General features: G+C 44.3%; 1 protein-coding gene across 1 annotated transcript in view; it reads left to right on the plus strand.

The window, feature by feature from the left end:
* The window catches only part of LOC149434701 (receptor-type tyrosine-protein phosphatase H-like), a 54,815-nt gene extending 44,101 nt beyond the window's left edge, over positions 1–10,714 (plus strand). The window contains exons 12-14 of the mRNA XM_089663505.1: positions 434–594; positions 5,321–5,456; positions 7,753–10,714. Coding sequence (XP_089519631.1) covers positions 434–594; positions 5,321–5,456; positions 7,753–7,977 — 522 coding nt within the window. The 3' untranslated portion in view covers positions 7,978–10,714. The remainder of the gene's footprint in view (positions 1–433; positions 595–5,320; positions 5,457–7,752) is intronic.
* The last annotated feature ends 10,793 nt before the right edge of the window (positions 10,715–21,507 follow it).

The following is a 21,507-nucleotide window of genomic DNA, read 5'->3' on the forward strand; positions in this document are numbered from 1 at the left end:
ATGCATTGTATACATACAAGATACATTGTATACATACAGGATACATTATATACATACAGGATACATTATGGAATGGATTGTACACATAGAGGATCCATTATATAATATATTGTATGCATGCAAGACACATTATATAGTACATTATTTATTCCATTGTATTAAAACAGGATACATTATATAACATATTTTATCTTTTTTTGTCCTTGCTAGAGGAGAAAATTGTAAAAAAAAAATGTGTAATAAAAAAAGAAATAAAGATAAAACAGCCCTAAATCAGGGTTTTGATCGAGGTCAGTGGCAGGGTTAGAGTTAAGGGCAAAGGTCATGGTCAGAGTCAAAGGTCAGTTTCGGTGTATTTTACGTAGGATTAAAAATAACTTTTGTTGTTTTTAGTATCAGTGTGGTTTCCAAAGAACTTTTTTTTCTTTTACAGGTTAAGAAGAAAGGCAATCTTCAGGTAAAACAGTTCCAGTACACCTCCTGGCCGGAGAATAACGACTTAGGTGAACAAGAGCTCCTTACAAACTTTGTGACCCAAGTTGTGCAGCATAGAAAGCAATATCCTGCTACATACCCCACCTTGGTGCACTGCAGGTACGAATCTCTGAAATACAATGTATTTTCTTTTAAGTATTTTCTTTGATACTAAAACATCAGGTAAATATTAAAGTAGAACTAAAGGCAAATTTTATTGTTTTTTTTTATTTTGAATAAAGTAAGGGAGGGTTATAATAACCCCTGTAAGATTTTTTTTTTTTTTTAATGCCATCTGTGTCCCGTTGGGGAGATTTCCCTTAACTTCCTGTCCTATATCCAAAACAGGAAGTGAAAGGAAATCCTTCCAAAGTGGGGGAACTCCTGGTTGTCACCAGGGTCACTAGAACTAGTGTCCGCATTCCTCCCTATTATTCCTCTAGGGACAACCCACAATGACAGTAAACGGTAAACATGACAGATAAAGAGAGTAAATGTCTTTAAAGGAGCAAAGACAACAATAAAAACCTCATAATCCCTCTCAACCCTAGCCAAAACCCATACAATTCTGCTACTGTCTACTCCTGCCTCAACCATTGTTCAGCCTGATCTTGTTCCTGCTACTTCAGTCCAGCCTGATCCAGGCCCTGCAACTCCAGCCCAGCCTGATCCAGGCCCTGCAACTCCAGCCCAGCCTGATCCAGGCCCTGCAACTCCAGCCCAGCCTGATCCAGGCCCTGCAACTCCAGTCCAGCCTGATCCAGTCCAATCTACCTCCATACCTGTTGCTCTGGTCCAGCCTGCCTCCGCGCCTCCTGATCTGGTCCAGTCTTCCTCCTGATCTGGTCCAGTCTTCCTCCACGCCTCCTGATCCGGTCCAATCTGCCTCCACGCCTCCTTATCCGGTCCAGTCTGCCTCCGCGCCTCCTTATCCGGTCCAGTCTGCCTCCGCGCCTCCTTATCCGGTCCAGTCTGCCTCCGCGCCTCCTGATCCGGTCCAGTCTGCCTCCGCGCCTCCTGATCCGGTCCAGTCTGCCTCCGCGCCTCCTGATCCGGTCCAGTCTGCCTCCGCGCCTCCTGATCCGGTCCAGTCTGCCTCCGCGCCTCCTGATCCGGTCCAGTCTGCCTCCGCGCCTCCTGATCCGGTCCAGTCTGCCTCCGCGCCGCCTGATCCGGTCCAGTCTGCCTCCGCGCCTCCTGATCCGGTCCAGTCTGCCTCCGCGCCTCCTGATCCTGTCCAGTCTGCCTCCGCGCCTCCTGATCCGGTCCAGTCTGCCTCCGCGCCTCCTGATCCGGTCCAGTCTGCCTCCGCGCCTCCTGATCCGGTCCAGTCTGCCTCCGCGCCTCCTGATCCGGTCCAGTCTGCCTCCGCGCCTCCTGATCCGGTCCAGTCTGCCTCCGCGCCTCCTGATCCGGTCCAGTCTGCCTCCGCGCCTCCTGATCTGGTCCAGTCTGCCTCCACGCCTCCTGATCTGGTCCAGACTGCCATCCAGCCTGTTGCTCTGGTCCAGCCAACATCAATATTTCCTGCAAAGTCCATGCCGGGCCACTTTGTTCCTGCCTGTCACTGTATCAGCTATGTATTACTCTGCTCCTGACCCAGCCTCAGCTTTGACTACTGCCCCATCATATGTGGAACTCTCAATACCCAGGCCTTACTCTACTGCAATAATATCTACTGAAGTCTGTCTAAGACTGCAGACATGATAGAAGAGATGATCAGAGACTGCAGACATGATAGATCAGATGGTCAGAGACTGCAGATATGATATGAGATATGGTCAGAGACTGCAGACATGATACAAGAGATGATCAGAGACTGCAGACATGATACAAGAGATGGTCAGAGACTGCAGACATGATACAAGGGATGGTCAGAGCCTGCAGACATGAATGAAGAGATGGTCAGAGACTGCAGACATGAATGAAGAGATGGTCAGAGACTGCAGACATGATAGAAGAGATGGTCAGAGACTGCAGACATGATACAAGAGATGGTCAGAGACTGCAGACATGATACAGGAGATGGTCAGAGACTGCAGACATGATACAAGAGATCGTCAGAGACTGCAGACATGATACAAGATATGGTCAGAGACTGCAGACATGATACAAGATATGGTCAGAGACTGCAGACATGATAGAAGAGATGGTCAGAGACTGCAGACATGATACAAGAGATGATCAGAGACTGCAGACATGATACAAGATATGGTCAGAGACTGCAGACATGATACAAGAGATCGTCAGAGACTGCAGACATGATACAAGAGATGGTCAGAGACTGCAGACATGATACAAGAGATCGTCAGAGACTGCAGACATGATACAAGATATGGTCAGAGACTGCAGACATGATAGAAGAGATGGTCAGAGACTGCAGACATGATACAAGAGATGATCAGAGACTGCAGACATGATAGAAGAGATGGTCAGTAACTGCAGACATGATAGAAGAGATGGTCAGAGACTACAGACATGATAGAAGAGATGGTCAGAGACTGCAGACATAATAGAAGAGATGGTCAGAGACTGCAGACATGATAGAAGAGATGATCAGAGACTGCAGACATGATAGAAGAGATGATCAGAGACTGCAGACATGATAGAAGAGATAGTCAGAGACTGCAGACATGATATAAGAGATGATCAGAGACTGCAGACATGATAGAAGAGATGGTCAGAGACTGCAGACATGATAAAAGAGATGGTCAGAGACTGCAGACATGATAGAAGAGATGAGAAGAGACTGCAGACATGATACAAGAGATGGTCAGAGATTGAACACATACTACAGGAGATATTCAAGGCTGTGCAGACATGATACAGCAAATGGTCAGAGACTGTCGACATGTTGCAGGAGACTGTCAGACTGTAAGCATGCTATAGGAGTTGTTGGAGACTAGGATCATGCTTCAAGAGACAGTCATAGACTGGAGACATATTACAGGCTGCTAAAGATCACTGCTATAACAAGACAATAGGGAAACACAGATTAGTGTCTGCAGCGGACCCAAGGGCCACATAAAAAGTGCCAAAGGGCCACATATGCTCCTTGAGCTGCAAGTTGGGCACCAGGGAATTAAAGTGACCTTGTGGCCAGACTATTCTTTTCAGTAACAATCTTCCCATAAAATTACATTTACATTTAACCTGTTTTTGCATAATATTTACCTGTTCAGCTTCCCATGTATTGACATCCAAATTCCCTTAGACTGCTGCTGGGTGCCGCCATTTTTGTGATGTCATCAACCCTAGCAGACCCAGAGCTGTCACTCAAGTCACACTCTGTAGTATTCCTCTTCACTCCATCCCCTGGCAGCTACGTATAAGGTTAGGGAGGTGAAGGGAGGAGCAGAGGAGCTGGGACAGCACAGGCAGTCTGCCTCCATGTCTGCTGATCAGGCCCAGTCTGCCTCCATGCCTGCTGATCTGGCCCAGTCTGCCTCCATGCCTGCTGATACATCCCAGTCTGCCTCCATGCCTGCTGATCTGGTCCAGTCTGCCTCCATGCCTGCTGATCCATCCCAGTCTGCCTCTGTGCCTGCTGATCCAGTCCAGATCCCATGTATCGACATCCAAATTCCCTTAGACTGCTGCTGGGTGCTGCCTTTTTTGTAATGTCATCATCTCTAGCAGACCCAGAGCTGTCGCTCAAGTCATACTCTGTAGTATTCCTCTTCACTCCATCCCCTGGCAGCTATGTATAAGGTTAGGGAGGTGAAGGGAGGAACAGAGGAGCTGGGCCAGCATAGGCAGTATGATATGACGTGCAAGAAGGGAGGGGGCTGTGTTGGGAAATTGACTCCTGAAGAGTACTTAACTTTTCTAGCCAGTTCAAAGGTACATTACAAGTGAATAGAAAACATTTATGGAAAGGAAAAAAGCTGCAAGTGTTTAAAATAATAGATTTTTCTGTGCCTTTACCTGAAATATTTAGAGCTCATGTACACTGCAGCTGATAAACTCACATTTAGGAACTGTTCTGCGTTTTTTCAGCAGCCCCTGAACTCTCCCTAATGTTTTCCTATGTGTCCATGTACACATCTTCGTTTACAGTCATTTACAGGCAGCTAAGTTTCCATTAGTTTTTTGGAACGTAGAAAACTTGCATTCAGCAGTTGATTTTATCCGCATTTCAAACGCAAAATGCGGCTAAACTTGGCAAATTGCATTTATAAGCGTTTGCGTATGAAATTTTTTTTAACTCTTCCAGTTCCTGATGCTGTCCAGAGCCTTTTTTCATCATAAAAAATGCATGCAAAGAGTTTTCAAGGCATTCAAATGGACAAAACACTGAACACAGGATGTTCCTACCAAGCTTGTCACACATTGTAATGACCAATTCACACCTCAGACCTCTCCCACCCTTGGAAACAAAAGATATGTTAATGACCATTCACACCTCAAATTCCTGATGAAGACCCCCTGCCAATTCACACCTCAGACACCTTTCCCAGCCTTGGAAACAAAAGAAATGTTAATGAGCAACTCGAACCTAAGCTAATCTCAACACATACTGCTGTCTCTGCTTCTACTCTCTGTATTTCTCTGAAACTGTCTGAAATAGTTAATAATTTACCACTTTTCAGTGCGTTCTGGGCATTTGGGAGGTTCTCCTGTGCTTATCTTTAAAAAACGCTTCTAAACGCACAGGAACGCGGTATGCAAACACGGCTAAGCAGACGTTTTTTAACCTGCGTTTTCCAGCAGTCAGTTTCCATCGTTCAGAAGTGTCCCGTGTACATGGAACCTTAATGGTGGTGACAGGGTCTCTTTCAATCTATTTTAAGGGCATTCACTATCCATCTTTACAATTTTCTTTCTTTTTTTTTTCTTTTTTAAGAACCGGAGGCACCAGCTGTGGAATTTTCATCGCCCTCTGTTGCATTCATACTCAGATAGAGACCAGTAATTCTGTAGATGTGTACAAGACAGTCCATGACTTACTCCTGTGTCGCCCGTCCATGATACAGACTAAGGTAAGTGGTGGGATTTTTGTGTGCAAAAAAATTCATCAAAGTGTATCTTTTCCAAAAATATTGTGCAAATACTGACATATAAAAATTGCAAAACCCACCATTTTATTCCATAGAGACTCTGCTTAATATATATATATACAGTTGCAAGAAAAAGTATGTGAACCCCTTGGGATTACATGGAGTTTTGCATGAATTGGGCATAAAATGTGCTCTGAACGTCATCTAAGTCACAACAATAGAAGAACACAGTCTGCTGAACATAATACTACACAAACATTAGGTGTTGCCATGGTTTCATTGCACATAACATGTAAACATTCACAGTGCAGGGAGGAAAAAGTATGTGAGGCCCTAGCTTAATGACTTCTCCCAGAGCTGATTGGAGCCAGGAGTGAGCCAACCTTGACTCCAATCAGTGTGATGATATTGGATGTGTTGCTGACAGCTGTCCAGCCCTTAAAAAACACACACCTGTTTTGGGTTTACTGGTTTCAAGAAGCACTGTCTGATGTGAACCATGCCTCGCAGAAAAGAGCTCTCAGAAGACCTACGATCAAGAATTGTTGACTTGCATGAAGCTGGAAAGGGTTACAAAAGTATCTCCTTGAGCCTTGATGTTCATGTGTCCACGGTAAGACAGACTGTCTACAAATGGAGAAAGTTTAGCACTGTTGCTACTCTCCCTAGGCGTGGTCATCCTGTAAAAATGACTGCAAGAGCACAGCGCAGAATGCTGCATGAGGTAAAGAAGAATCCCAGAGTGTCAGCTAAAGACCTACAGAAATCTCTGGCACATGCTAACATTTTTGTTGACACATCTACAATAAGGAAAACATTAAACAAGAATGGAGTACATGGGAGGACACCACGGAGGAAGCCATTGCTGTCCAAAAAGAATATTGCAGCACGTTTGAAGTTTGCAAAAGAGCACCTGGATGTTCCACAGCACTACTGGCAAAATATACTGTGGACAGATGAAACCAAGATTGAGTTGTTTGGGAAGAACACACAACACTATGTGTGGAGAAAAAAAGGCACAGCACACCAACATCAAAACCTCATCCCCACTGTGAAACATGGCGGAGGGAGCATCATGGTTTGGGGCTGCTTTGCTGCCTCAGGGCCTGGATGGATTGTTGTCATTGATGGGAAAATGAATTCCAGAGTTTATCAAGACATTTTGCAGGAAAACGTACGACCATCTGTCCGCCAACTGAAGCTCCACAGAGAATGGGTGATGCAACAGGACAATGACCCAAAGCATACAAGTAATTCAACAAAACAATGGCTGCAACAGCACAGAATACGCCTTCTGGAGTGGCCCAGCCAGAGTCCTGACCTCAACCCGATTGAAATGCTGTGGCATGACCTCAAGAGAGCGATTCACACCAGACATCCCAAGAATATTGCTACACTGAAACAGTTTTGTGAAGAGGAGTGGTCCAAAATGACTCCAAATCGTTGTGCAGGTCTGATCTGCAACTACAGGAAACGTTTGGTTGAAGTTATTGCTGCCAAAGGAGGGTCACCCAGTTATTAAGTCTAAAGGTTCACATACTTTTTCCTCCCTGTACTGTGAATGTTTACATGTTATGTGCAATTAAACCATGGCAACATCTAATGTTTGTGTAGTATTATGTTCAGCAGACTGTGTTCTTCTATTGTTGTGACTTAGATGACGTTCAGCGCACATTTTATGCCCAATTCATGCAAAACTCCACATAATCCCAATGGGTTCACATACTTTTTCTTGCAACTGTATATATATACACACACACACACACACACACACACACACACATATATATATATACATACATACATACATACATACATACATATATATACATACACACACACACATATATATATATATTAAGCAGAGACTCTATGGAATAAAATATATATATGTACATATATATGTGTGTGTGTGTGTGTGTATATATATATATATATCATTTTTTTTATTATTATGTTTATTTATTTTAAAAAAAAAATTTGGGGGGGGGGGGTCTAAGTAATTTTCTAGCAAAAAAAAGTTAGATTTTTACATGTATATGAGAAGTGTCAAAATCGGTCTGGTGGGCAAGTGGTTAAATTATACTGAAGTGGTGCATACAGCATTTCCAATATACAAAGTGCAATATTCTATACCAAAAGCATCCATTTTCACTGCTGATTGGTTTAGAGCTTTCAAAACAAACAGAGGTTATTGGCTTCTATGGGTTACAGAATTTGGCAAACTGTTTTTTTTTTCTTTTTTAAATAATCCCACATCTTCTCTGTCTCTTTTCAGGATGAGTATACATTCCTGCACCATTGTACACTAGATATCATCCGGGCGAGGGACCAAGGAATGAGTGACATGGGATACTATACGCCAGAGACAAATAATGATCAGAGTTATGACACAATTCTCAAACGTTACAATTCCAGAGTCAAGTATGATGAAACGATATACGATTCCACTATTCCGGTCTCACTGGTATCCCAACTGGATAATGTGGACTCACAAGTGTAGCAAGTGGAAGACAAAGTCTTGACAGCCGTACGTTCCCAGTATGATAAATATATGTATTGCAGTTGTTTCTCTTTCTGATTGTTGATGGAGAGGGGCGTTATGATTGCTTGGAAATGCATTCAGTGTAAGGTCTAGCACATTGTGATTGGCTTCATTTCTTGGCACTTCCCCAAAAATGTATGGGACATTCAAAGGGTACGTTCAAAGATAAGACACCCAACCCATACCATCCTACAGCAGGAGATATTCACTACAGGGAGGAGGATCTCTGGGATATGATGAATATTATTTGCATCATGCAGCAATGTTGATTGGACTTTATGATGGCTTTGATATAACTGATAAAATTCTTGCCTATCTTGCCAGTTATTTGCACTCAAGATGAGACACACGTTTTGAATGGAGAGACCATCCTTGGACCGTTCATGGCTGTGCCCATGATTAATGCCTAATTTTATATGTCTACTTTTGAACTGGTAAAGTACAATTGGTTGACCGACGTGGATAGAAAAGAAGAGCTTCATGTGATTCTACATTGCACAGCATATATACGTAAGATTGAATTTCAAAACCTTACTGTGAAATGGTGACACCAATTGGTAGGTACTGCTATTGCTTGTGTCACAGATGAACAATTTCTCTAGCATCCTATCAAGGACCTTACGCATCTGAAAACATCATATGGGGAAGCCAGTGTGGTTTGAAGCAACCACGCTCATAATCTCATTTATGGAATATGTTCTTGTGAAATGGGGAATGCCTACTGGCAGGCATTTTATATACTGTGTATGTGTGTATATATATATATATATATATATATGTGTATGTCTTCCATGTCAGGGAGAAGCAACTCTTGAGCACTCCTGTGAACTTACATGAAACCACTGAGAAGTTTGATTCCCTCTTTGGACACATTAAGAGATTTGGTCATATATTTGGGACCCATACAAAGCTAGACAGATGTAGGATTTGGACTTGATCAGATATAATCTGGAAGGCAGGGATGCCCATTGAGCAATGTGAATCACTTTGGACTTGTGGATAGGTCACCAATATTAGGGGAGGTGAATGATTGCCTATTGTTGAATACCCAATCAAGCCAAAGCCTACGGAGCAACTCTTGAGCACTCCTGTGGAGGATTGGATCTTCCATGAAACCATTGGGAAGTTTAATTCTATCTTTGGGAACATTAAGAGATTGGGTCATATCTCTGGGACCCATACAAAAATATACAAATGTAGTATTTGGACCCAGTCAAATATAATCTGGAAGGCAAGGATACCCATTGTGTAATGTGAATCACTTTGGACTTGTGGATAGGGCACCAACAATAGGGAAATTGTTGCCTGATGTTGGATACCCAACCAAGCCAAAGCCTATGGAGCAACTCTTGAGCACTTCTATGGAGGATTGGAACTTCCATTAAACCATTGAGAAGTTTGATGCTCTCTTTGGGCACATTTAGAGATTTGGTTGTATCTCTGGGACTCATACAAAGATAAACAGATGTAAGATTTGGACCAGGTCAAATATAATCTGGAATCAAGGATGCCCATGGTGCAATGTAAAACACTTTGCACTTGTGGATTCCAACAATAGTAAAATGGTTGCCTGTTGTTGGATACCCAATCAAGACAAAGCCTACGGAGCAACTCTTGAGCACTCCTGTGGAGGATTGGAACTTCCATGAAACCATTGGGAAGTTTAATTCTATCTTTGGGAACATTAAGAGATTGGGTCATATCTCCGGGACCCATACAAAAATATACAAATGTAGTATTTGGACCCAGTCAAATATAATCTGGAAGGCAAGGATACCCATTGTGTAATGTGAATCACTTTGGACTTGTGGATAGGGCACCAACAATAGGGAAATTGTTGCCTGATGTTGGATACCCAACCAAGCCAAAGCCTATGGAGCAACTCTTGAGCACTTCTATGGAGGATTGGAACTTCCATTAAACCATTGAGAAGTTTGATGCTCTCTTTGGGCACATTTAGAGATTTGGTTGTATCTCCGGGATTCATACAAAGATAAACAGATGTAAGATTTGGACCAGGTCAAATATAATCTGGAAGGCAAGGATGCCCATGGTGCAATGTGAAACACTTTGCACTTGTGGATTCCAACAATAGTAAAATGGTTGCCTGTTGTTGGATACCCAACCAAGCCAAAGCCTGTGGAGCAACTCTTGAGCACGCCTATGGATTGGAACTTTCATGAAACCATTGGGAAGTCTGATGCTCTCTTTGGGCACATTCAGAGATTTGGTCGTATCTCTGGGACTCATACAAAGATAATTGGATGTAGGATTTGGACCAAGTTAAATATAATCTGGAAGGTAAGGATGCCCATCGTGCAATGTGAATCCCTTTGGGCTTGTGGATGGATACCAACAGTAGGGAAATAATTGGCTGCTGTTGGATACCCAACCAGCCCAAAGCCTATATTTAAGCTCAATTACATAAGGAAGCACTACCTTGAGTGTTATCACATTGAAGGGTGGGGCCATAATGACACTAGACGATATATGAATATACTGTATAGTGGAGTGTTTTGGTAATTTATAAACATCAAGTGATGGGCAATGTGACCTCTATATGAAGTTATTCTGTTATTTAAAAAATATTAAATATACAAAGATTTTTCTACTGTGAAAGAAGTTATGTTCCCCATTGAAGGGGGGTTTTAATTGAATTACTTTTGTGAAATAAAACACAATATATTGAGTGAGAGACAGCTCTTCTCTTTTGTATCCAGTATTTAAAGAGTAACTGCATGTTCATGAGGAAATAAAAAGCAAATAAAAAAATAATATATCATATACAATTACTATACAAGCCATATTGTAATTGAATTCTATTTAAAATGACCTTTTTCAATCTGCAGTGCTGAAATTTTCTGTAAAATTCAAACCAATATGGCAACCTGGAGGCCCCTTGTACACAGTTGGGGTACAGAACTTCCCCAGAAATGTCATTTCCTGCATGTGTGATTGGCTCACTGATTTTCCCCGAAGTCTGTACCAGGGGCGGACTGACCATTCGAGCACTCGGGCACTGCCCGAGGGCCCGGGGTCAGTAGGGGGCCCCATGAGATGCCCATAGCGGCCAATCAGCTTCGATTTTTGTTAATTCTTTCATTCAGGTTGGGAAATGAAATTCTGACTGGCTGCAATGGGACTCTTTCGGTTATCAGAAAACCCAGAATTCTCACAGCAAAGTACACACACTATGGGGTGGATTTACTAAAGGCAAATAGACTGTGCACTTTGCAAGTGCAGCTGCTCCAGAGCTCAGTAAATGAGGTGAAGCTTCCCTTTGGCAAGAATACCCAATCACAGGCAAGGAAAATAAAAAAAAACAACATTTTTGCTTGCACGTGATTGGATGATGGAAGTCAGCAGAGCTTCTGCTCATTTACTAAGCTCTGGAGCAACTGCACTTGCAAAGTGCAAAGTCTATTTGCCTTTAGTAAATCAACCCCAATGTATATTATATTCCTATTCCCAGGGGCGGACTGGCCATTTAGTCACTCGGGCACTGACAGAGGGCCTGGGGTCAGTAGGGAACCCCATGAGATGCCCCTGGTACCTTTCATAGGCTTTTTTGGGTGTGGTTTGAGTGTGGGAGAGGACACAGCGTCCCCATGATTTCCTATTGCCTGGGGGCCCCATGAGTTGTCAGTCCGCCCCTGGTCCCGAGGCACCCTTTAAAATTACGGACTGTCTTGAGGCCCCCCCATTTTTGAGTGTGGGCAAGGACACAGGGGCCCCATGATCCCTTATTGCCCGGGGCCCCATGAGTTGTCAGTCCGCCCCTGGTCTGTACAAAGATACAAGTCAGATTTCAGGTATGTCATTTTTGTTGAGACACCCCCAAAGGGTTAATTACTTCCAAAGGGATGCTGACCCTGCAACTTTCTTGATTAGAACACTGCAAGTGCATTAGCTGATTAATAATGTCACCCCCATTCAGATTTGCTCTTCTTACTGAATAAAAAAACAAACAGCTTTTTCTTCAGACCAGAAACAGGTAGGAATCTGCAACAAAGTTTGTTCAAATCCCTGCAATGTACATAGATCACCCAGAGGGGAATGTTTTATTCTCAACAAAAGGGGAATTATTCTATAAAGCCCAACTCCAGGAAAGTTGAAAATTACCCCTTGCAGTAGGATTGCACCCACACTGCATGGGTTAATTGCTTGTTTTTGTCTACTCCTCCACCCTTGGGCAATGGACTGCCCATCAGTGCCATCATGTCAAATGCAGGAATATGGTCCCTGCATCAATCTTGATGACATCAGGACCTTAGACTATTGGAGCATAGGGGAGAAGAAGCTGCAGGGACCAGTCAAGCAGGGTGGAAGAACGGAGGATCAGGTAAGTAAATCTTCTTTAACCACTTCCCGACCGGCCGTTGCATATAAACGGCCGGACGGTGGCAGTGCAGGGTCGGGTGGCCATTTATAAACGGCCTCCCCGCACCCTGCTTGTGCGCACTCCCTCGGAGTGCGCAGCACCGCGATCCGGTGCCCGCTGTGTCCTCCGGACACAGTGAAACACCGATCGTCGGACGGGACCTCTGTACGAGGTCCCGATCATGTGATCACTGATTGGCCAATCAGTGATCACATGCAAAGTAGTAAGCAAGATGTCACTTGTGACATCATTGCTTACTACGTGTGAAATCTGTGAATGATCACAGAGGTCACATGGTACAGAGCTATTCACAACAGGCTTGTACCATGTGACAAGCTGTTACCAATCACAGCTTACTCAGTACTTCTCAATGAGTGCAAGAATGCAGACAGAGAGAAAGAGAAATGATTGCTTTTACATCCTATATGGGTGTAAAAGCAATGTGTAAAAAAAAAAAAAAAAAAATCTTCATCACCCCCCACAAGTAGTACAGTGTCACCATGGTGACACTACTGCTAGGGTGACAGTATGTAAAAAAAAATAAATAAATAAAAAATAATAATATAAAAATGTAAAAGAAATGTTTAAAAATTATAATTTTTGGTTATAAACTAATTTGGATTTTTTTTTTTACTAAAAAGATAACGGAATAAATTTTGGCAAAGATTTATGATGAAATATTATTTATTTGCAAAATTTTATTAAAAAAACACTTTTTTTTCAAAATTTTTGGACATTTCATTTACATAGCAAAAAAAATAAAAATCCCAGCGGTGAATAAATACCACCAAAATAAAGCTTTATCTGTCTCAAAAAAATGGTAAAAAATTCATTTGGGTACAGTGTTGCATGACCGCGCAATTGTCATTCAAAGTGTGATAGCGCTGAAAGCTGAAAATTGCCCTGGTCCGGAAGGGGGTGAAAGTGTCCGGACTGGAAGTGGTTAACCTTTTGGCGCTGGATGAATGCAATTGTGTGGCCTCCTGGCGTCTGGGCCACTTTTGCGTTCTATTAGAGAAAATATATGTGCTGAAAGCGCTCCCTGCACGCTCCCAGCACACACATTCGGTGCTCACGGAAAGGTCCCGATCTCCTTTTTCGATAGTGTTTTATTTTTGATACATTTCCTTATCTATAATATCCAGAACTGAAATGTTCTCAATAATCCCGCGACTTCCAGAAAGCGGTGAATGTGCATACAGGTGTATAAGAAATGCGCACTCACCAGAACGCGCAAAATAATGCGCGTTTTTTGTAATAAATCCTGATGTCATCTAATGGGCATCATAGGGTAGGAATCCAATAAACCTCCTCTAAAGTGGATGGATCCTTGGGCTTAGGGGTGGTGAACCAGGATTATCCAGAGTTCCCTTTAAGGGATGGATGGGTGCAGCTCACTGGGCGTAGTTGAGGCTCCCTCTCTGGAGGTTAGGTGGTGGATAGCTATAAATTAATACTCCACAAGGGAGTCAAGGCAGAGACATACCCATAGTGTAGTAATTGTATGGAGAATTTATTGCAAGAAGTGACAGGTATCCAAGTAAAACGATAAGCAGAGCAGGTAAAAACAGTGTGGACTAACCGTCCAGAGTTAAAGATGGCCGCCGGAGCTCCACGTTGCTCCGGCGGCGTGATGTCACAGCGATGCTGGCTCCTCCTTATGCGTTTCATTCACCCTCACGTCGTCTGAGGGGAGTACTCTGCACATGCTCAGTTCGGTGTGTATTTCTAAAGAGGTTTTTTTTTTTTCTCTTGGGAGAGTGCATGTGATTAGCACAGGGTCAATCAGCACTATCCAGACAGAGATCAGGGGTTCTGCATCCTCCTAGAGCAGAATGAAAACTCCTACAAGCTTTAACCAGTGGACTCTGATAGAAGTCACAAGAGTGCTCTATACTGCTGATGAGAAAAGGTATTTAGCAGTTTATATTTACTAAAATAATTGCATTTCCATGTTCTGTGTACTGTGGGAGACCGGATATAGTGAATGCAGGGTCCGGGGAGAGCAGATATAGTGAATGCAGGGTCCGGGGAGAGCAGATATAGTGAATGCGGGATCCAGGGAGAGCAGATATAGTGAATGCAGGGTCCGGGGAGAGCGGATATAGTGAATGCAGGGTCCAGGGAGAGCGGATATAGTGAATGCAGGGTCCGGGGAGAGCGGATATAGTGAATGCAGGGTCCGGGGAGACCAGATATAGTGAATGCAGCGTCCGGGGAGAGCGGATATAGTGAATGCAGGGTCCGGGGAGAGTGGATATAGTGAATGCAGGGTCCGGGGAGAGTGGATATAGTGAATGCAGGGTCCGGGGAGAGTGGATATAGTGAATGCAGGGTCCGGGGAGAGTGGATATAGTGAATGCGGGGTCCGGGGAGACAAGATATAGTGAATGCAGGGTCCGGGGAGAGCGGATATAGTGAATGCAGGGTCCGGGGAGAGTGGATATAGTGAATGCGGGGACCGGGGAGACAAGATATAGTGAATGCGGGGTCCGGGGAGACCAGATATAGTGAATGCAGGGTCCGGGGAGACCGGATATAGTGAATGTGGGGTCCGGGGAGAGCGGATGTAGTGAATGCAGGGTCCGGGGAGAGCAGATATAGTGAATGCAGGGTCCGGGGAGAGCGGATGTAGTGAATGCAGGGTCCGGGGAGACCGGATATAGTGAATGCAGGGTCCAGGGAGAGCGGATATAGTGAATGCAGGGTCCAGGGAAAGCGGATATAGTGAATGCGGAGTCCGGGGAGAGCGGATATAGTGAATGCAGGGTCCGGGGAGAGCGGATATAGTGAATGCAGGGTCCGGGGAGACTGGATATAGTGAATGAGGGTTCCGGGGAGAGCAGATATAGTGAATGCAGGGTCCGGGGAGACCAGATATAGTGAATGCAGGGTCCAGGGAGAGCAGATATAGTGAATGCGGGGTACGGGGAGAGCGGACATAGTGAATGCGGGGTCCGGGGAGAGCGGATTTAGTGAATGCAGGGTCCGGGGAGACTGGATATAGTGAATGCGGGTTCCGGGGAGAGCAGATATAGTGAATGCAGGGTCCGGGGAGAGCGGATATAGTGAATGCAGGGTCCTGGGAGACCGAATATAGTGAATGCAGGGTCCGGGGAGAGCAGATATAGTGAATGCAGGGTCCGGGGAGACCAGATATAGTGAATGCAGGGTCCGGGGAGAGCAGATATAGTGAATGCAAGCTCCTGGGTTTAGTAACACTTTAAGATTTGCATTCATAATGGTCACATGATCACCGATCCTTCCTACCCCTTGGGCGGTCAGAACTTTTTAAAGGGATGCTGGGATAGGCAGGAAGGGTTTAACTTCTGGAGAGGCCTAGGCCAAGGACAATTATTCCCAAGGTATGCCCTATATGTACTATAGCTTCCATCAATGAAAAGTGCTGTATGAATGGAGGAGGCAGACCTTTCATTCATAAGTCCCGTGCTCCATTCATAGAATGCTATTTATCCATGGAAGCTGTAGTACAAGTTCTATAAATGGAGGAGGGGGGGGCAGAAAGGGTGGGCATAGTTTGCACTCGTAAGGATTGTCTATGACAGGTCCGGCAGTTGTATTAACCCCCACAAGACCCCACAGGAAGATTATTGCTGCAGGGGGTGTGGGGGAGGGGGCAAAGAACTAAAGATTTCAACTAGACAGCAGGCACCAGCACAATGGACACTCCTCATTGAATGTACGTACTGTCCCTTGTGCTGATTTTAAAAAAAAGGAACCAAACATAGGTTGTTGGGCAGACCTGGGCATTTTACTGCCGCTGGGCCTCATCCAGCCCTTTGGCTGTTCCTGTACGGCTTATTTTAGGTCAATCAGAAATTAGAAAGTAAATGTAAATAAGTATATGTTGAAGGCAACTGCTATTTTTCCCCCAGTTTACGTATGTGTTTGCGTGCCTGCGCACCTTTACAGTAATGTGTTGGGAAACAGGTGTCTACAAGAGATGGAGGTAGCCGAACTTCTGCCCTCCAAGGTGTGTGACACTGCTGCATGGCTCAGGGGGAGAAAAATGGGCACCTAGGCAGGACACCCAACAAGATGGCAGTGGCTGTGCTTCCACAACTGTTTGTCCACCAGTTGCCAAGATGGCGGTGATAACACTTCCATCCTTTACAAGGGGTTTCAGCCATGTAGGAGGGAAAGTGGTGCCTCTCGAGCTCCTCGGCTGGACTATGGGAGGTGAGCAACAAGGAAATGATGCTAGTGAGGGCATGTGGGGAGGTTTTGCCCGCTCTCCATCCCGCAGGTAAGGGTGAGGAGCTCCCACTAGTCGGCCTTAATTTCTGCCTTGTTGTGAAAGTGACATCACACGCCAGAGGCATCTTTAACAGTGGAGGAAATATATAAACACCCTCCCTATTGGTTCAATCCCCCACAGAATCCAAGTTCCTCATGTGGCTCCTTTAGAAAATGAATTGCCCACCCCTGCTCTGAGATCTTAATCCTCTTGGTCTTTAAAATATATACATTGCAAAAGTGCATCACATCCACATCCATGAATGACGTACATTTCATTCCTGCATTAGAGTGGGCAGGCAAATCAGTTAGAGCAAGGTGTCTAAGGTTTTACTCACATGGGCTTCAGCTTGTACATGAGATGTCTCTACAGCTTTTGCAAAGCATTTTAGGAACTTTCAGCAAGCTTCCAGCAGCTTTGTTGAAGGCTTCAAAGAACTCTTCAGATCCAGCGTGAGAATGGGAAACATAGATCTTCATGAACAACATAGTAAAAGAGGCGCTAGGACCTTCTAGACTTGCAAGTCTAGCCAGATGAAGGAACACTCAACCAAGCTCATTAGCTCCAAAGAAGCTGCTGCCACCCAGCAAGGATTCCCTTGATGGGCACCTAACAGTAGCTCAAACCATAGACATTCAGAAAGGAGTGCCAGACCAAAACTAGATAAAAGAGTTGCAGATCATTTGATTGTTGGTAAAGAAAAACAAAAAAGGGACTGTGTTTCAGGGGCGACACCACTCCTCCTTCTTTAGGGCTTCAAGGATAAACTCAAATGATTCTCTCCTATGACCATCAGCTCCAAACTACTGCATTATAGCCATTAGATGGAAATGAGGAGCATAGGAAATACATACACTATTGCAGGCTATAGATGGGTCGAAAATCGGCCGATTTTTCGGCCGAAAATAAAATCCGCCGATTTTCGGATCATTAGTGGGCTATTTGTTCAGCCGTTTTTCGGTATTTTGGCCGTTTTTTTTAATCGGGAAAGTTGGGAAAAAAATCGGCCGATTTTGCCGATCGGCCAATTTTCGCGGCAATAATGGGCTAATCGGCCGATTTTTTACCGATAAAAAATCTGCGCATGAGCAGTGACCTGCAAGAGGAAGACAAAAAGAAGAAGAGGAAGAAGAAGAGAATGAAGATGATGATGATGATGAAGAAGAGGATGATGATGAAGAAGAAGAAGAGGATGATGATGAAGAAGAAGAAGAGGATGATGATGATGAAGAAAAAGAAGAAGAAGAGGATGATGATGAAGAAGTAGAAGAAGAAGAAGAGGATGATGATGATGATGATGAAGACGTAGAAGAAGAAGAAGAGGAGGATGATGATGATGAAGAAGTAGAAGAAGATGAAGAAGAGGATGATGATGAAGAAGTAGAAGAAGAAGAGGATGATGATGATGAAGAAGAAGAAGAGGATGATGATGATGAAGAAAAAGAAGAAGAAGAAGAGGAGGAGGATGATGATGAAGAAGAAAAAGTAGAAGAAGAAGAAGAGGATGATGATGATGATGAAGAAAAAGAAGAAGAGGATGATGATGAAGAAGTAGAAGAAGAGGATGATGATGAAGAAGTAGAAGAAGAAGAGGATGATGATGATGATGATGATGATGAAGAAAAAGAAGAAGAAGAGGAGGAGGAGGATGAAGAAGTAGAAGAAGAAGAAGAGGATGATGATGAAGAAGTAGAAGAAGATGAAGAAGAGGATGAAGGTGAAGAAGTAGAAGAAGAAGAAGAGGATGATGATGACAAAGAAGTAGAAGAAGAGGATGATGATGATGAAGAAAAAGAAGAGGGTGATGATGAAGAAGTAGAAGAAGAGGATGATGATGAAGAAGTAGAAGAAGAAGAGGATGATGATGACAAAGAAGAAGAGGATGACGATGATGAAGAAGAGGATGATGATGATGAAGAAGAGGATGATGATGAGAAGAAGTAGAAGAAGAAGAAGAAGAAGAGGATGATGATGATGAAGAAGTAAAAGAAGAAGAAGAGGATGATGATGATGAAGAAGAAGAAGAAGAGGATGATGATGAAGAAGGAGAAGAAAAAAGATGAAAAATAAAAGGAATTCCAGTCCGGCAAAATGTGTCTCTGCAGAGAGCTCCGCTATTTCTTTGACAGTTCCTTGACATTTACAGAGTTTGCAACATTGTATCTATTTGTTTCCGAATAAAAACATCTGTATCCTAAATGGAAACAAATAGATACATTGTTGCAACCTCTGTAAATGTCAAGGAACTGTCAAAGAACTGTCAAAGAAACAGCAGAGTTCTCTTCAGGGACACTTTTTGCCGGCTGTAGACGGGATGAAAATCGGCCGATTTTTTTTTTACCATTGGTGGTAACGTCGGCCGCTTGAACGACCGATTTTTCGTTTTTTAAAAGAAAAATCGCCCGTTTTTCTCCCCGTCTATGGCCTGCATATATTGCCAAAAGTATTGGGCCGCCTGCCTTCCCACACACATGAACTTTAATGGCCTCCCAGTCTTATGCAGGCCATAGATGGGTTCGAAAATCGACCGATTTTTCAGTCGAAAATAAAATCGGCCGATTTTTGGAATGTTAGTGTGTTAATAGGTCGGCCGTTTTTCGGTATTTTGGCAGGTTTTTTTATCGGTAAAGTTTGAAAAAATTCGGCCGATTTTCGCGGCAATGATGGGCAAATCGGCCGATCTTTTTACCGATAAAAAAATCTGTGCATGAGCAGTGACCTGCAAGAGGAAGACAAAAAGCAGAAGAAAAAGAAGAAGAGGATGAAGAAGAGGAAGAAGAGGATGAAGAAGAAGAAGAGGATGAAGAGGATGAAGAAGAAGATGAAGAAGATGAAGAAGAAGAAGAGGATGAAGAAGAGGAAGAAGAAGAGGATGAAGAAGAAGAAGAGGATGAAGAGGAAGAAGAAGAGGAAGAAAATAATGAAGAAGAAGAGGATGAAGAAGAAGAAGAGGAGGATGAAGAAGAAGAAGATGAAGAAGAAGAAGAAGAGGATGAAGAAGAAGAGGAAGAGGAAGAAGAAGAAGAGGATGAAGAAGAAGAATAGGAAGAAGAAGATGAAGAAGAAGAGGAAGAAGAGGATGAAGAGGAAGAAGATGAAGAAGAAGAAGAGGATGAAGAAGAAGAGGAAGAGGAAAAGGAAGAAGAAGAGGATGAAGAAGAAGAAGAAGAATTCCAGTCCGGCAAAAAGTGTCCCTGCAGAGAGCTCCGCTATTTCTTTGACAGTTCTTTGACATTTATAGCGGTTGCAACAATGTATCTATTTGTTTCCGAATAAAAACATCTGTATCCGAAATGGATACAAATAGATACAATGTTGCAACCGCTATAAATGTCAAAGAACTGTCAAAGAAATAGCGGAGCTCTCTGCAGGGACACTTTTTGCCGGCTGTAGACGGGATGAAAATCAGCCGATTTTTTTTACCGTTCCTGGTAACGTCAGCCGATTGAACAACCGATTTTTCATTTTTTTAAAGAAAATCGGCTGGTTTTCTCCCCATCTATGGCCTGCATTAGTCTGTAGGGTTCAATATTGAGTTGGCCCCGCACTTTGCAGCTATAACAGCTTCAACTCTTCTGGGAAGGCCGTCCACAAGGTTTAGGAGGGTGTCTATGGGAAGGTTGGACCATTCTTCCAGAAGCACATTTGTGAGGTTAGGCATTGATGTACAGAGGACGATGTCTTTAGACACTGACTTATGAAGGTCAGCGCTCTCTGTGACTGTGTGTGCGGCCTTCTGCTGCCATCTGTTGGCGAGTTACAAAACTAGTCTTGAAACTTTTTGATGCCACCGTCATATTTTGGATGCTCTTCAGCTCCATCTAGCAGCCAGAACGTGGTATTTTCACTATTGCAAATAATAAAAAGACATTCGTTCGGAAGAGAAGATAGCCTGAACAGCATTTGTTTTTGCCAGTTTGAACAGACCCAATGTACTGTACATGCAAATTGGCAACACAAATGGCTATGCAATTTTTCATATGAATAGACTCCACCCGAAGAACTAAACAGGCATTACACCTCACAGATGACGGATTTGTCTCTCACACACCAGCAACAGTTCACCATTGATGGGCTTAGGACAGGGGGTCAGTAGGGCAGTGTACAGGGGTCAGCAAGATGGCGGACAGGGTGTCAGTAGGGCAGTGTACAGGGGTCAGCAGGACGGCAGACAGGGAGTCAGTAGGGCAGTGTACAGGGGTCAGCAGGACGGCGGACAGGGAGTCAGTAGGGCAGTGTACAGGGGTCAGCAGGACGGCAGACAGGGGGTCAGTAGGGCAGTGTACAGGGGTCAGCAGGACGGCGGACAGGGAGTCAGTAGGGCAGTGTACAGGGGTCAGCAGGACGGCGGACAGGGGGTCAGTAGGGCAGTGTACAGGGGTCAGCAGGACGGCAGACAGGGGGTCAGTAGGGCAGTGTACAGGGGTCAGCAGGACGGTGGACAGGGGGTCAGTAGGGCAGTGTACAGGGGTCAGCAGGACGGCGTACAGGGGGTCAGTAGGGCAGTGTACAGAGGTCAGCAGGACGGCAGACAGGGGGTCAGTAGGGCAGTGTACAGGGGTCAGCAGGACGGCAGACAGGGGGTCAGTAGGGCAGTGTACAGGGGTCAGCAGGACGGCAGACAGGGGGTCAGTAGGGCAGTATACAGGGGTCAGCAGGACGGCAGACAGGGGGTCAGTAGGGCAGTGTACAGGGGTCAGCAGGACAGAGAACAGGGTTCAGCTAACTGAAATCTGAAAAACTAAAAAGCATAACTGAAATCTGGAGAGGCACAACCATGATCTGGCCATAATCCCCCCCCCCCCCCATACATAACTGAGCCAGAAGGGGCGCCAAACACACATGTTGA

The sequence above is a fragment of the Staurois parvus genome, unplaced genomic scaffold (assembly GCF_062004578.1).
Source record: "Staurois parvus isolate SC_StPar_1 unplaced genomic scaffold, SC_StPar_1.0 ptg001702l, whole genome shotgun sequence".
In the NCBI taxonomy this organism is placed as follows: domain Eukaryota; kingdom Metazoa; phylum Chordata; class Amphibia; order Anura; family Ranidae; genus Staurois; species Staurois parvus.